The sequence below is a fragment of the Hyla sarda genome, chromosome 12 (genome assembly GCF_029499605.1).
Source record: "Hyla sarda isolate aHylSar1 chromosome 12, aHylSar1.hap1, whole genome shotgun sequence".
NCBI lineage: Eukaryota > Metazoa > Chordata > Amphibia > Anura > Hylidae > Hyla > Hyla sarda.
In genome coordinates this window covers 56,518,822-56,535,283 of record NC_079200.1, presented here as the reverse complement: position 1 = coordinate 56,535,283, position 16,462 = coordinate 56,518,822, and the positions used below count along the sequence as shown (strand labels likewise).

The 16,462-nt window shown below is 46.9% G+C and overlaps 1 protein-coding gene across 9 annotated transcripts in view; it reads left to right on the top strand.

Moving 5' to 3' along the window:
* The window catches only part of SYCP2 (synaptonemal complex protein 2), a 266,941-nt gene that overhangs the window by 64,292 nt on the left and 186,187 nt on the right, over positions 1-16,462 (top strand). For all 9 annotated transcript variants that reach the window (XM_056548745.1, XM_056548746.1, XM_056548744.1 and 6 more), the window contains exons 12-14: positions 1,770-1,815; positions 3,568-3,669; positions 3,764-3,824. In XM_056548745.1, coding sequence (XP_056404720.1) covers positions 1,770-1,815; positions 3,568-3,669; positions 3,764-3,824 — 209 coding nt within the window. The remainder of the gene's footprint in view (positions 1-1,769; positions 1,816-3,567; positions 3,670-3,763; positions 3,825-16,462) is intronic.

The window sequence follows — 16,462 nt, the reverse complement described above, 5'->3', positions numbered from 1 at the left end:
TGGGGACCGGAATTCCCACGGGCGTATGGATACGCCCTGCGTCCTTAAGGACTCGGAATGCAGGGCGTATCCATACGCCCTGCGTCCTTAAGAGGTTAAAGTGGTTATCCAGCAGGAAGGGGGTTCAAATCTATGCCCATTGTGTGGGTTACTACAAAACCTGTACTTGCCTTCAGTGGTCTTGCAGTGTCTACGGTTTCAGTGTCTTTCAGAGCTGCAGCATGAAGTGTCGGATCCGGTAAGCACCAGGGTCCAGTGTGTCATACTGCAGCTTAGCGAATCGCTGGCCGCAGCAATATCCCACCTTGGCCAGAAAGGTGAGTACCAGTATGACACACTGGACCTGGTTGCTTCCCGGTCCTAAAAGTCACGCTGCAGCTCAGAAACACAATTGCTCCATGGGGTTTGAAACAGAACACCAGTGTCACCGTGGGAGCACCTGTGGTATGTAAAAGTTTATTTGGTTATATCCAACACAATAAGCATAGATTTGAAACAAATCTTATTCATTCATCTTTAATGCCACAAGTGTTTTGCTTCATCTTAGATCTACATCAACTGAATAACCATTTGCTTTAAAAGGGAAACTGATCAACCCCGCTAACCTGAATATACAGGTGTTAGTGTGGGTGGTCCTTAGTTAAGCAATGTATTCCTTACCCCAATCCGTTTAGCTATTCCTGAGATATAGCACAATCCAACAATATACAAATAAACTCTTAACTGCACTGGTGGGGGGTCTGAGGACTATCTGCACCTCTGATGCCGTCCCTGTCCCGCTTATCAATATTTGTTTCCTTCTCCTTGATAAGCAAGCGGCGTCAACCCTGGGGTTCGCTTCAGTGAAGCAGATGCAGTCTGTAAAAACCAGCCTCCAGTGCAGTTAAGAGTTTATTTACATATAACAACATTGTGCTATATCTCTGGAATGGCTGAACAGATTGGGGTAAAGAGTACATAATTTTACTCAGGATCACCCACACTAACCACCTGTATATTTAGGTTAGTGGGGTTGATCAGTTTCCCTTTTTAAAGCAAATTGCTATTCGGTTGATGTAGATCTAAGATGAAGCAAAACAGTTTGCATTAAAGATGAATGAATAAGACTTGAATAACTGCCAGATTATTCTTTGTGAGGAAATACATTGCTACCCTCAACTTTTCATGGTGATACAACTGATCACTGAGGGTTTCAGAGACAATATCTACAGTAAGCAGCTGGTCACCAGGCTGGCTCCATTCCTAAAAGGACATTTTTATGGTGAAATATCCCTTTAAAATAATATGTTAAATTGTATGATGATGATTGAAAAATAATTACAATTAAAAAGATGAATGACAGCTATAACTTTAATTTATACTTAGGGGTACTCTGCCCACGGACATCTTATCCCCTATCCAAAGGAACAGTAGGTTTAGAACACTGGGTTTAGAAAACAGTAGGTTTGGAATGCTGGGTTTCCGCGGCCAGAGACGTGATGTCACGTTGTCACACCCCCTCCCATAGACATTATGGGAGCGGCGGGCCCCTGCGAATTGACATCTTATCCCCTATCCTTTGGATGGGGAATAAGATGTCTGTGGGCAGAGTACCCCTTTAATCGCAATTGATTGTTCATGCATAAAGTGTACCACTTTTTTTAGAGGCTTAGTATATGGTACCCGTCCAACATTTACAATAGGTATGTTGCTACAATCAAACTAGCTGTTGTATGTGCAACTTCAATAAGAATTGTTCTAATCAGTCCTATTACTTTCATTGTTTATAGGGTGTTTACGTATCCCTGTATCTCTGCACATTTGGATCATCACCAGGTAAATCAAAATGTTGGCTTGTATTTGTCAATAGGATTAAGTGACAGGAACTGTAAAAATGTTGCAACCTTAATCTGCATTATCCTGTACATATCTAGAAGTATTTGTATTTATTTCTCCATTTATATTAGTTGCAAAATGTATGTTTAGTGCTCTTGAAAAAAATTTGCCAGCCCCGGGAACTGACAGGTCAGAAAAACAGTGTTTCATAGAGCTAAAAAATGAGGTTTAACCCGATAACGACCATGGACGTCTATGCTCGTCCAATGGCCGTTACCGGGGTATGACGCGCACTCCTGACTCGAGCCTGCGTCATACCGGCCGGCCCCCAGCTGATTCCTGTAGCTGGGGGGCGGCGTTAATAGCCAACATGCGGCGATCCCGCGGCCGGCTATTAACCCTTTAGATCGCAGCTGTCAAAGTTGACAGCGGCGTCTAAAGGTGCCTTTATTCAGTCCCTGGTGGTCCAGTGGGGTGTATCGCCCCCCCCCCCCCCGCAGTGCAATCGCGGGGGAGCGATCCACTACTGCAGCAGCGGCTCTTGTGCTCTGAATGATAAAGCCTGGCAGGACCAGGCATTATCAATCGAGCGCAAAGCACACAGATCATTGTGGTTTTATGAAACCACAATGATCAGTATGAGGAATCTGATGATTCCTCCTAAAAGTCCCCTAAGGGGACTAAAAGTGTAGAAAAAAAAAAAAGTTTAAAAACACACACATTAACCCCTTCCTTATTAAAAGTTTAAATCGCCCCCCTTTTCCCAAATTTCATATTAAAAATATGTAACCATAATAAAAATAAACATATGTGGTATCGCCACATTCGTAAATGTCCGAACTATAAAAATATAAAATTAATTAAACCGCACGGTCAATGGCGTACACGCAAGTCCAAAATAGTGTATTTTTGGTCACTTTTCATACCATAAAAAAAGGAATAAAAAGCGATCAAGAAGTCCGATCAAAATAAAAATGGTACCGATTAAAACTTCAGATCACGGCGCTAAAAATTAGCCCTCAAACCACCCTGTACGCGGAAAAATAAAAAAGTTATAGGGGTCAGAAGAGGACCATTTTAATTGTATACATTTTTGTGCATGTAGTTATGATTTTTTCCAGAAGTACGACAAAATCAAACCTATTTTAAGTAGGGTATCATTTTAATCGAAGAAAAGGTGGTCCAGCAGTTCCTTTAAAAATGTAGATCCTTTATTGAATTTTTTCCGTATGGACCTACAGAAGATAAAGTGTAATTTTTACCGAAAAATTTACAGCGTAGAAACAGAAGCCCCCAAAATTAAAAAAATTGTGTTTTTTCTTCAATTTTTTCGCACAATGATTTTTTTTTCCGTTTTGCAAAAATTTTTTGTGTAAAATGACTGATGTCATTACAAAGTAGAATTGGTGGCGCAAAAAATAAGCCCTCGTGGATTTTTAGGTGCAAAATTGAAAGGGTTATGATTTTTAAAAGGTAAGGAGGAAAAAACAAAAGTGTAAAAACAGAAAAATGCTTGGTCCCTATGGGGTTAATAGCAGACACCCTTTACTTTTTTCTAGAGGAGCGGGTGCAGTGGCTTCCAGTCATGCTAGCCATGCCCCTTCCTTCCCAGCCCGGCATCATTGACAGCCTGAGTGCAGGGAGAACCCTTGCCTCTGGCTTTTATTCAAGTCTGACTGGTAAAAGGGGGCATGGTGACTTTCCATCTAGACCATCGTGTAAGTATGCATTTTCAATGTTATGATTTTCTAGTTCCAGACACCATGTGATGAAAAGCTGGAAGACTTTTGGATTGATTTCAATGTTGGAACACAAAGCATTTCCTTTTATGTTTCTGCAGATGACAGCAATGAGGTAGCATGTTTAATGATCAGCTCCCAAAAGTTGCTATTGTGTCTTTGCCTCTCACATGTCCTAAAATTACTGATAAGCTGTTGTTACTTCACAGAGTAACCAGTGGGAGACAGTCTGCATTACTGAAAGTGAGGTGGATATGTACAATGTAGATGGTAAGTTGTCTTTTTTTTATTTATTTATTTTTTTTAGATTATTTTGGAGAAGTTTTATGGGCCCCAAATTCACTAGACTGCACAGACTGGCACTGTGCTGGGGGATGATTTACAATAAACTACTATATATGGCATGTGGAATGAGAAGGAGATATTGATACACTGGCTTTACAAAATGAAAGAAACAGCAGCAGCACAACAAGTAAGGGGATACACTAATCACTGAACTGCTGCAGAGACGATAAGCCTTTAATTTACTTTTCTGCAACAGTAAGGATCCTCTGGAAAAGGGAGACAAGCTAACATTGTAGGTACACAGCCCAAACTTGCTTCCTCTTCTCCTGCACATAGCAGTAGCTAAGCCCCACTCCCACTTCCTGTGCTCTCTCTTAATATACCAAACATCTTGCAGCATAAAACAGGGGCAGGCTCCCTTATTACAACGTGCTAGTGGTAGATCTTTTCTTATACACAAACTAGGAGAGATCTTTCAAGGCTTGCATGCTAGTGAGAATCTGGCTGGAATCTACCAATTTTAAGACTGATTCCTCTGAAATGCTGTAGCATTTCAAAGTAAATCATGGTACTGTTGTAATGAGAGCCTGTCCTTCTTTCAAGAGAACATGTCTGCTTTACACAAGGCCCCAAGCCCTGAAAGGTAAAAGAGTGTCCCCACACTCTTTGCACATAGTCTGACTATTGGAATAATGGCGCTGTGAGCGGGGCTGGAGCAGCCGCATTCAACTTTTTTTCCCCCCGCTCTATGCCGCATAACTGTTCTCTATACTTGCCAGGTGCCGGAGTGTGAGGTCCAGGGGACCTTTAGGGTCTATTCAGTATTCTGCGCAGATTTGATGCGCAGGATTTCAAGCTGTGTTTAGTCATTCAGTTTACATTGAGATCTGCAGCAGAAAATCCTGCGCATCAAGTCTGCACATTAAATCTGCCCAGAATCTTTACGTGTGAATAGACCATTAAGGTTCTTTTTCATGCTGCTAGCGGTTCAGGCTGCACAAAGTTAATGATGAGTTTTCCTATTAAAATGTAAGTGTATCTATCGAGATTACGTCTGTCTTTGATCTGGATCGTTCTTGCTCTTAACCCCTTAAGGACCGGGGTTTTTTCCGTTTTTGCATTTTCGTTTTTTGCTCCTTGCCTTTAAAAAATCATAACTCTTTCAATTTTGCACCTAAAAATCCATATGATGGCTTATTTTTTGCGCCACTAATCCTACTTTGTAATGACATCAGTCATTTTGCCCAAAAATCTACAGTGAAACAGAAAAAAAAATCATTGTGCGACAAAATTGAAAACAAAAAAGCTGTTTTGTAACTTTTGGGGGCTTCCGTTTCTACGTAGTACATTTTTCGGTAAAAATGACACCTTATCTTCTGTAGGTCCATACGATTAAAATGATACCCTACTTATATAGGTTTGATTTTGTCGGACTTCTGGAAAAAAATCATAACTACATGTAGGAAAATTAATACGTTTAAAATTGTCATCTTCTGACCCCTCTAACTTTTTTATTTTTCCGTGTATGGGGCGGTATGTGGGCTAATTTTTTGCGCCGTGATCTGAAATTTTTAACGGTACCATTTTTGCATTGATAGGACTTATTGATCGAGCGGTTAAATTAATGATATATTTTTATAATTCGGACATTTCCGCACACGGTGATACCATATATGTTTATTTTTATTTTTATTTACACTGTTTTTTTTTTTTATTGGAAAAGGGGGGTGATTCAAACTTTTAATAGGGGAGGAGTTAAATGATCTTTATTCACTTTTTTTTTGCAGTGTTATAGGTCCCATAGGGACCTATAACACTGCACACACTGATCTTCATCATTGATCACTGGTTTCTCATAAGAAAAGGGTTAATAGCGCGCGGCGCCGCGATCGGCGCTGCACGCTATTAGAGGCGGGTCCCGGCTTCACTATGACGCCGTGCCCGCCGTGATATGACGCGGGGTTACTGTGTAACCCCGCGTTATATCAGGAGAGCAAGACCAAGGACGTACCGGTACGTCCTTGGTCCTTAAGGGGTTAAAGGGCTACTCCAGTGGAAAACTTTTTTTTTTTTTTTTTTTTTTTTTAAAATCAACTGGTGCCAGAAAGTTAAAGAGATTTGTAAATTACTTCTACTTAAAAATTTTAATCCTTCCAATACTTATCAGCTGCTGTATGTTCCACAGGAATTTTTTTTCTTTTTTAATGTCTTTTCTGTCTGACCACAGTGCTCTCTGCTGACACCTCTGTCCATGTCAGGAACTGTCAAGAGCAGGACAAAATCCCCATAGACAACCTATCCTGCTTTGGACAGTTGCTAAAATGGACAGAGGTGTCAGCAGAGCAGAGAGCACAGACAGTGTCAGACAGAAAGGAAATTAAAAAAGAAAAGAACTTCCTGTGGAACCTGCAGCAGCTGAGAAGTACTGGAAGGATTAAGATTTTTAACAGAAGTAATTTACATATCTGTTTAACTTTCTTGCACCAGTTGAATTGAAAAAAATATAAAATTCCATTGGAGTACCCCCCGTTCCCAAGTCCTTAAGTCTCAGGATGTACCTCACGAGCAGAGAACGGGTTAAACCCTGTGGGTCCCAGTTGCTACCGGCAGCCAGGACGCACGTCTAATGCTGGGCACCACCAATTGGGCCAATGCCCGGCATTAACCCTTCAGACGCCGTGATCAAAGTTGATTGCAGCATCTAAACTGAAAGTAAAACTACTATTGGTATGACTAAGGCGACTAAGGTTGCTGAAACGCGTCACTCTACTCCATGATCCGTGTTGCTGTTTGCTGTGTGTATCTACAATAAATTTCATCTTGCATCGTGCTTTTGTGCTGGACATTGCTCTATTTTTCAATTATCCGTCTTCGTGGTGTCCGCACGAGTCCGCGCACTGAGGCGGCGGTGGAGAGCTGGACGATCTTTCAATTCCTAAAACTATCCCCACAGCTGATCAGGACTATCGCAACAGAATCCTGATGTTCCGATCAGCTTACTGGATGAAGGGAGGGTCCTCACCTGCCTCCTCATCTTCCGATCGGCGATCTACTCCTCCATGCCTAGAGCACCAGAGCACCGGTAACACAAATCAATGCCATGCTATGGCATAGCATTGAACAGTGTATGCAATCATAAGATTGCATGGTATAGCCCCCTAAAGGGGCTAAAAAAAAGAAGTAAAACATTTAGAAGCCCCCCCCCCCAATAAAAATGTTAATCTTCCCCCTTTTCCTATTTTTTAACAATCAAACCATGAAGCTTTATTGTTGCACAAAGTCAATGTACAGACATATCAGTTCAGCAAAACCAGTAACAGAGGCCATAACAGCCGTAACTCAAAATAATAAAGAAAAACAACAACAACAACAAAAAAAAAGGGAAGGGAGAAACAATAATAAATCCATAGGTACTTCTACAGCATAAGGTAGATAATATTGACATAGGGTAACAGTGAACTGCTATATGCAAGTAATACAAGGCAGAAGCTCAAGTAAAATATTCCTGCGTAGTTAAATGAACATACATATACACGGCCAGACTCCTATAGCATAAGGCCATCTTACCCCCCACGCCCTCCCATTCCTCCCCTTCGGATCAGTATGTGGTGAGACAGTGACGGACTGGACAGTGGGTAGAATCGAGCCAGGGTTCCCACAACATTTTCCTATTTTTTAAATAAAATAATGTAATAAAAAAAAAAAAATAATCATATGTGGTACCACCGTGTGCGTAAATGTCTGAACTATTAAAATATGAGGTTAGCTAAACTGCATGGTCGATGGGGTACACGTAAAAAAATACCGAAGTCCAAAAGTGTGAATTTTTGTCAATTCATATACCATGAAAATATTAATAAAAAGTGATCAAAAAGTCCCATCAAAACAAAAATGGTACCGATAAAAAAAATACAGACCATGGCACAAAAAAAAAAGCCCTCATATAGCCCCATACGTGGAAAAATAAAAAAGTTATAGGGGTCAGAAAATGACAATTTTAAACATGCAAATTTTGGTGCATGTAGTTACAATTTTTTTAGTAGTAAAATAAATAAAAACTACATAAATTGGGTATCCATGTAACCATATGAACCTACAGAATAAACATAATTGGTCATTTTGTAACGAAAAGTGCACTGCGTAGAAACGGAAGCCCTAAACATTTGCAAAATGGTTGTTTTTTTCACGCCACAAATACATTTTATTTTTTGTTTCGCCACAGATTGTTATAAAATAAATAATGTCATTACAAAGTACAATTGGTGATGCAAAAAACAAGCCGTTATATGGGTCTGTAGGTGCAAAATTGAAAGGGTTATGATTTTTAGAAGATGTGGAGGAAAAAACGAAGATTGTTTTGAGTCCTTATGGTCTATTTACACGTACAGTATTCAGCGCAGATTTAAAGGGGTTATCCAGGAAAAAAAACTTATTTCTCTATCGGCTCCATTGGGGGACACAGGCTCTGGGTATATGCTGCTGTCTCTAGGAGGTTGACACTATGGTAACCAAAAAGTTGGCTCCTCCCAGCAGGATATACCCGCCTACAGGCCACTGAGCAATTCAGTTTTTGCTTAGTGTCTTAAGGAAGTGGACAGGGTCTGGTTTCCTCCAGACAAAGTCTCATATTTTTTATTTTATTAGGTTTAGGGACTGTGTTAGTTCTTTATTCCTTTTTATTTCTGTTTTCAGGTGGGAACTCAGGAAAGCAATGTTCACTGTTTCCTCATTGCCAGAGGTGGCAGGCATCTTGGATGTACTGAGAACCCCCTCTCGCCAACGGTCAGCGCTTGGGGTTGTACCTAATGGGTCCGGGTCCCCCTACCTCCCTGTTCGCCTCGCTATGAGCTTGGCTTGCCGCAGGTGAAAATGCTGACTGAAGACTACATTCTGAAGACTTCTTTAGGTAAGTTCTTCAGCATAGGTGAGTATCTTTTTCTCCTTAGGTCTTGCAACAGCTGGAGACCCTCTGTTTTTTTGGCACTATCCTACAGAGGCTGGGCTGGCTGGGGGATACTTTTCCCTGCAGGGGGAGTATTTTTTATTAAATGGGGGGCAGTGCAGCTTGGGGCAGTGTTTTGTCTATATGGGCACTTTATTAGAGGCGTGCGTTTTTTCGCTCCGTTCCCGGGGCGCACAGGATCCACTACAGGCGGAGTGTGCGCTCGGGGTTCGGAGCGAGCGCCATTACAGGAGTCCCGCGGTATATCTTCAATGGCCCGGCGGATGTTAGCTCCGCCCACCTGGACGCATAAGCTCCTCAGCAGCGCGAAAAGGGCATCCAATCAGCGCTGTGCACGCGTTGGGGCCGTGCAGGGGCCAATCACAGAGCTCCTTGCCCTGACCCGGCCTCTTCCTCCTATTGGCCGGCGTTTTTTCTCTCTCCCTCAGCACGGTGCAGAGTTCTCCTCACAGCAGCTGCCTTGGGACACAGACTCTGGGTGAGACTGTTCATTTTTTGACTATGTCCTGCCCAGAACTGTTCCTCCCTCTAAGCAGATTCCGGGAATATTAGTTACCCATTACGCTTGTAAAAGCTTCTCTGTAAAAATGTCAGGTTCTGCTGAACCCACTTGTCCTGCCTGCTCCACTGCTCCCCCAGACCCCCCTGCTATTTCTAACCCAGGTGCCCCTTCAGACCTGGTGGGTTCGGCCGCCCCTCAAGCCTGGGTTTCCTCCCTCTCCCAGTCTATATCCGACTTGGCACAGGTCTCCCGTTCTGTGGTGACTGCCTTGGAGAGGTCTACCCTTCACCGGCCCTCTAGAAGGTCCTGTTCCCCTTCTCCCTACGCTTCGCATAAGCGTAATAGGGGTGTCTCCTCTGACTCTTCTGAACCTCGTACCAGGTCGGAGTCTCCCTGTTCCAGGGCTGCCTCCACTCGTTCGCACTCTCCTGGAGAGCTAGCGGCCGAGGGTTCTGATTCGGCATCCGACTCGGTGGACACGGTGAACTCATTGGTTATGGCCATAAGAGACACCTTTTAACCTAGAGGACCCAGGAACTTCGGACGCAGCTTCAGAAGTATCCTTTCATCGTGCCCGACCGGCACCCAAAGTGTTAAGCTCTCACGCTGAATTTGAGGCATTCTAGAATCTGCCTGGAAGCATCCTGAGAAGAAGTTTCAGGGACTGAAGAGAATCCTTTCGCCAAGGACCTTGTTTCCAAAGGGACTTCCTCTCCGTCGGTGGATCCTCCCGTTTCCCGCCTCTCTAAAGCTACTACTTTGCCGCTGGCGGATGCAGCGGCCTTCAAGGATCCTGCAGACAAAAAGGTTGAGTTGTTAGCGAAGTATGCCTTTGAAGCAACGGGTTCTTCCCTGCTCCCTGCCTTCGCCTCCACCTGGGTGTCTAAGGCCCTCTTGGTTTGGCAATCCCAACTCCGTCAGGGCATTCTTTCAGGTTCTCCCCCGGAAGAACTGTCTGCTCTGGCTCTGCAATGTTCAAAAGCTGGAGATTTGATGTGTTCATGCTTCCTTGCACTCAGCTCGCTGCGCTGCCTATGCCACCGGTAATTTAGTGGCCCTCCGTCGTTCCATTTGGCTTAAAACTTGGGATGCGGACGCTGCATCTAAGAAGTCTCTCACCGAGATTCCTTTTACTGGTTCCCGTCTTTTTGGCAAGCGCCTGGATGAGATTTATCTTTGAGGCGACAGGGGGCAAGAGCTCCTTATTACTTCAAAACAAATCTAGCACTTATTTCCGTAGGAAGTCTTCTTCCTTTCGGACGTTTGGCCCCTCTAAAGGGTCCAACCAGGCTCCTCCCCGCTCCGGACTCGGCGGTCTCTGCACTGGTGGCTACGCTCCCCTCTTCTTCAGGGGCGTTCGTTCCTCCCCTTCCACTGGCAGGTGGTCACGACGGACGCCAGCCTGTCGGGCTGGGGGGGTGTTTTCAGGGATCAGACGATTCAGGGCCTCTGGCCTCCCCAAGTAGCCCTTCTTTCCATAAACATTCTGGAACTGAGGGCGATTTATCTGTGTCTGAAGCATTGGGAGTCCCTGCTTCTGGGTCACCCTGTCCGTGTCCAGTTGGACAATGCCACAGCTGTGGCATACATCAATCGGCAGGGCGGCACTCGCAGCTCAGCGGCCATGTCCGAGGTGTCAAAGAGCCTCCTCTGGGCAGCGATTCACATTCCGGGAGTTCTCAATTGGGAAGCGGATTTCCTCAGTCGGGGAGTGGTCTCTTCTTCCGGAGGTGTTCGTGCAGATCTGCGACCTCTGGGGGATCCCGGACGTGGGTCTCTTCGCGTCTCAACACAACCGGAAAGTTCCGAAGTTTGTGTCAAAGACAAGGGACCACCTGGCTCTAGCTGCGGATGCCTTAGTAATTCCGTGGTCGGGCTTTGTCCTACCCTACCTGTTTCCTCCTCTCCCCCTCCTTCCCAGGCTTCTGAGGAAGCTCAAGGCGCCAGACTGGCCTCGAAGGGCTTGGTACGCCGACGTGGTCTGGCTTCTGGACGACGTTCCCTTCCGCCTTCCTCTTCGTCCAGACCTACAGTCACAGGGTCCCCTTTGCCCCCCCCCCCCCCCAATTTACAGTCGCTGCATTTGACGGATTGGCGGTTGAGACCGCGGTTCTAAGGGCCCGTGGCTTCTCTTACCAGGTGATTCGCCTTCGCCTCCTTTCCTGGAAAGTGGCTTTTCTTATAGCTATTACCTCCATTAGGAGAGTTTCTGAACTGGCAGCTCTCTCCTGCCATTCCCCTTTCCTTATAATTCATCAGGACAAGGTTGTTTTCCGACCAGATCCGTCTTTCTTGCCTTAAGTCATTTCGGCCTTTCATCTCAACGAGGACATCATCCTTCCGTCCTTTTGTCCCGCTCCTTCTCATCCCAGGGAGCGCCTGCTTCACAAATTGGATGTGGTTCGAGCGGTTCGGACTTATCTTTCCGTCACCTCTTCCTTTCGTCAGTGCGATTTTTTTTTTTTCGTCCTTACGGAAGGCCGTCGGAAGGGCCAGCCTGCTTCTAAGGTCACCATTTCTCGGTGGATCTGATGTGCTATTTCTGAAGCTTACCGCTGCAAGGGGAGGACCCCACCTTTCAGGGTTTTGGCTCATTCCACCCGCTCTGTGGGAGCATCCTGGTCTCTCCGAAACAAGGCCTCGGCCTCGCAGATCTGTAAAGCGGCCACTTGGTCGTCTTGTCACACTTTTTCAAAATTCTATCAGGTTCATACCTTCGCATCGGCTGATGCTAGTCTGGGCCGTAAGGTGTTGCATACGGCGGTGGTACAGCCGACTGCCTGACCTTTTTATTCTCTGCCCACCCAACGTACAGCTTTGGTACGTCCCAGAGTCTTTGTCCCCCAATGGAGCCGATAGAGAAAAGGAGATTTTTTAGACTTACCGTAAAATCTCTTTCTCGAAGGATCCATTGGGGGAAACAGATCCCGCCCCCTTTCTGGGGTTCCCTTTTCATTTATCTGTCCGAGGGAGTGTTCAGTTATTGTTCTTCGGGTTCTCAGACAGTTCATGGTTTTTTTCCTTTGACCTGTCGGTCTCCTCCTATTGCTCTGAGACTAAACTGAATTGCTCAGTGGCCTGGAGCCATGTATATCCTGCTGGGAGGAGCAGACTTTTTGGTTACCATAGTGTCAACCTCCTAGAGACAGCAGCATATACCCAGAGTCTGTGTCCCCCCAATGGATCCTTCGAGAAAGAGATTTTACGGTAAGTCTAAAAAATCTCCTTTTTTTCTCTATCGGCTCCATTGGGGGACACAGACCATGGGTGTATGCTGCTGTCACTAGGAGGCTTGACACTATGGCAACAAGAAAAGTCAGCTCCTCCCAGCAGGATATACCCACCTCCAGGCCACTGAGCTAATCAGTTTTAGCTTAGTGTCTAAGGAGGTGGACATGGTCTGGAGTTTCTCCAGACCAGGTCTTATGTTTTATTATTTTCCTAGATTTAGGGATATGTTAGTTTTTATTCCGTCTTCTTTTCTGTTTTCAGGTGGGGACTCAGGAACTGCGGCTCACTGTTTCCCCATTGCGATTGTGGGGGCACAGACATCGCGTTATGTACTGTCAACCCCCTCTCGCCAACAGTCAGCGCCTGGGGTTGTACCTCACGGGTCCGGGTCTCCCTATCTCCCTGCTCGCCTCGCTCGCACATGGTTGCCCGGCATGATACAGGTGACAAAGCTGGCTGAAGACTTTATGAGGTAAGTTCTTCAGACTGAAGGTGAGTATTTTTCTCCCTTTTCTTGCAGGTTCTAGGATTCTGCATCCTCTGGAGGCCCCCTACTTCAGCCCAATCCTCTTTATTATTATTTCCCTGACATGTGGGGAACCCTTTCAGGTGGGAGGCACTCAGGATTTTCACTCAGTGGGGGACTGCATAAAAATCAGTAGTCTAGGACTGGGTTTAAGCCTCCCTTCTCTAGGGATGTTGTAGCCCTTGCGCCTTTTCACAGACGCCGACACTGCTCGTGCAATTACTTTCATTTCGGCAGCGGAACACTGCCGACTCCTCCTGCGCTCGGCCCCTATCTCCGGCCATATCTCCGGCCATATCTACTCTCCTGTCGGCAGCTGCGGGCGGTGTTTTTTACTTTGTGTGGCGAGGACGCCATTATAGCCCAGCCATTTTCTTATCTCTGGTCGCGGGCTCTGGTCGGGTTTTAGCCCCGCCCACTCACGGCCGTGGGAATCTCTATTCTATTATGCGGCCAGTCTTTTTCTTTGCCCATCAGCGCTATGCGCGTGCAGAGGAGGTTTTTTAAAGTCCAATGAGAAGCACCTGGGCCAGACCAGCCAGGGCCCAGATCCGGCCCCTCACTCTCTCTCTCTCCTCAGCTGTTCAGCGCTTCTCACAGCTGCTACTTCTCTGGGGACACCCATATACACCAGGACAAGGTTGTTTCTGGGTGTGCTGTTTCCTTTTGGATATGGCCGAGCCCGGAATTGTCTTTCCTTCTGGACAAATAGCAAGGGCCCTGGTCTCCTATTATTCTTACAGGGGCTGCAATTCTACCATGCCCGGTTCTGCGGAACCCACTTCTTCCTCCTGCACCACTGCTCCCCCTACTATCCCCTCCCCAACTTGGCTACAGCCTTGGAGTGGTCCTCTACACTGGCCCTCCGGAGGGTCCCACTCACATTCTCCCTTTTCTACCGCTCTTGCTGGCGTAATAAGGGAGTGTTCTCTTACTCATCCTCTGGGTCTTCTGGTTGGCACGGTCACTCCCTTCATAGGGCTAGCCGCTACTCCAACTTGTCCAAGGCGTCTCTCCTCCGGAGGACGCTTCCGTGGTCGCCGCACTGGCTCTCCAGACTGCGTAGCAGGTCAGTCGACCTCTTCCAAGACCACCTCTCACGTTCTTCACCTAGAGAACTTGTGGGTGAAGTTTCCGATTCGGCCTCTGATTCAGAGGACTGCACGGATATGTTGGACATGGAGCACTCATTGGTTTCGGCCATAAGAGACGCCTTCCATCTAGATGACCCAGGCACTTCGGTGTGGATGAGGTTTCTGATTCGACGTGGCTCCAAAAGTTTCCTTTCATCGTGCCCAACCTCCAGGGCTGCCTCACCTCGTTCCCATTCACCTGGAGAACTTGTGGATGAGGTTCTGATTCGGCCTCCGACTCAGAGGACCGCTCGGATATGCCTGATGTGGTGTACTCATTGGTTTCGGCCATAAGAGACACCTTCCATCTAAAGGACCCAGGATCTTCGGACGTGGTCCAGAAGTCTCCTTTCCTTGTGACCGACCTGCACCCAAGACTTTCAGCTCTCTCGCTGAATTTTACGCCCTGCTGGTATCCACCTGGAGGCACCCTGAAAAGAAGTTTCAGGAAACGAAGAAGGTTCAAGCGCGGTATCCCTTCGCCAAGGACCTCATTGCTCGGTGGACCTCCTCTCCGCAACTGGAGATTTTCTGTGTTTTATGGAATTAGGGCGGCTCAGTGGTTGGCACTGTAGCATTGAAGTGCTGGGTCCTAGGTTCAAATCCTGAAAAGGTCAGCATCTGCAAAGGAGTTTGTGTTTCCTTTGCTTTCATGCGCAGCCACTGTGCTGCCTTTGCCACAAGCTACCTGGTAGCCACCGTCCCTCCATGTGGCTTAAAGCCTTCAGGAAGTGAGGCGACAGGCGGATAATAGTTCTTTATTACCTCTGGATAAGGCTCACAGAACCGCTTTCCGTCGTAAGTCCTCCTTCCGGTTCTGCGGACCTTGGGTACCAACAAAGGGTCCAGCTAGGCGCCTTCACGGGAAGAGGGCTCCCTCCTTCCGGACCCAGCCCTCCCGGAGGTAGGCTGTCTGTTCTTGCCGTTTTGCGGCCCCTTCAGGCACCTGTAGGCCTTCCTCGGCCTGAAGAGTCGTCCCCACCTGCCGACCTTTTCTCGGGTGGTTGGTCGCCTCTTACTCTTCCAGGATGCCTGTACCATGCACATTCAGCGAGTGGTAATTATCCCGGTTACTTCAGGGGAACGTTTTTGAGGTTTATTCCAACCTCTTTGGGGTTCCCAAGAAAGGCGTTTCTATTCGCCAAATCTTGGTTCTTGAGTATCTCAGCCAGCATCATCTGCTTTTCCATCCCGAATGGAGTCTCTCCATTCGGTGCTGGCGTCCATGGTTCACGGGGAGTTTTCGTACCTCGGTGGACATCAAGGATGCCTGTCTCCGCATCTCATTGTTTCCCGGTCATCAGCGGTACCTCTGCTTTGCAGTTCCGGATGGTCATTTTCTATTGTGGCTCTCCATTTCAGTCTGGCCACTTCTCCGCGGACCTTTACCAAAGTCCTGGCGCCTGTGATAGCCCTTTTACGGACAACAGTTGTCTCAGTGATTCCTTACTTGGACGACCTCCTGATCAGAGCTCCAGCCAGGGCCCAGATCCTGGAGAGTCTTAGTCTCAACCTCCAGACCTTGTCTCACTTCGGTTGGATGGTCAATTGGGACAAGTCCAACCGTTCTCCTGGGGCTCCAGTTCGACGCGGCCTCTGCCCACTTTCGACTCTGCCGGCCAATCTGCTGACTCTCTTATCAAGAGTCCGATGACTTTGGCACCATGCTCCAGTTTCCATTCGCTTTTGCATGGATGTCCTGGTTCGGTTGGTGGCGGCCGTGGAGGCTGTGCCATTTGCCCAGTTTCATTACCGACCTCTTCAACTGGTGTCTCTCTTCCGGTGGGACAGGTCTCCATTATCTCTCGACCCCAAGATCGTTCTCTCTCGACAGCCTGTCGGTCCCTTCTATGGTGGCTTTGTTTCCCCCCTGCTTTTTCGGGGGCGCTCCTTCCTGACCCTCCCTGCCAGTCTGTTGGGCTGGGGAGGGGTTTTCAGGGACCGGCCAGTCTGGGGCCTTGGTCCCCCTTCAACATGTTGGGGCCTAGGGCAATTTCCCTTCTTGGCGTTACTCAGGTTTCCGGCCATCTCAGCTATCTTCATTCCGGCTGTCCCTGGGATGTGGTCTTCTCGGCCGGTCCTCAGTTGTCCAAGGCGAGTGGTGCCTTCATCCAGGGGTGTTTGAAGTGATCTGCAACCCCTGGGGCGCTCCAGGCGTGGACCTCTGCTTGTCCCGCCACAACTGAAGCGTTCCTCTCTCTTGGTCAGGCTTTGCCGTACCTTATCTGTTTCCTCCTCTTCTTCTCTTTTCGGGGTCCTGAGGAAACT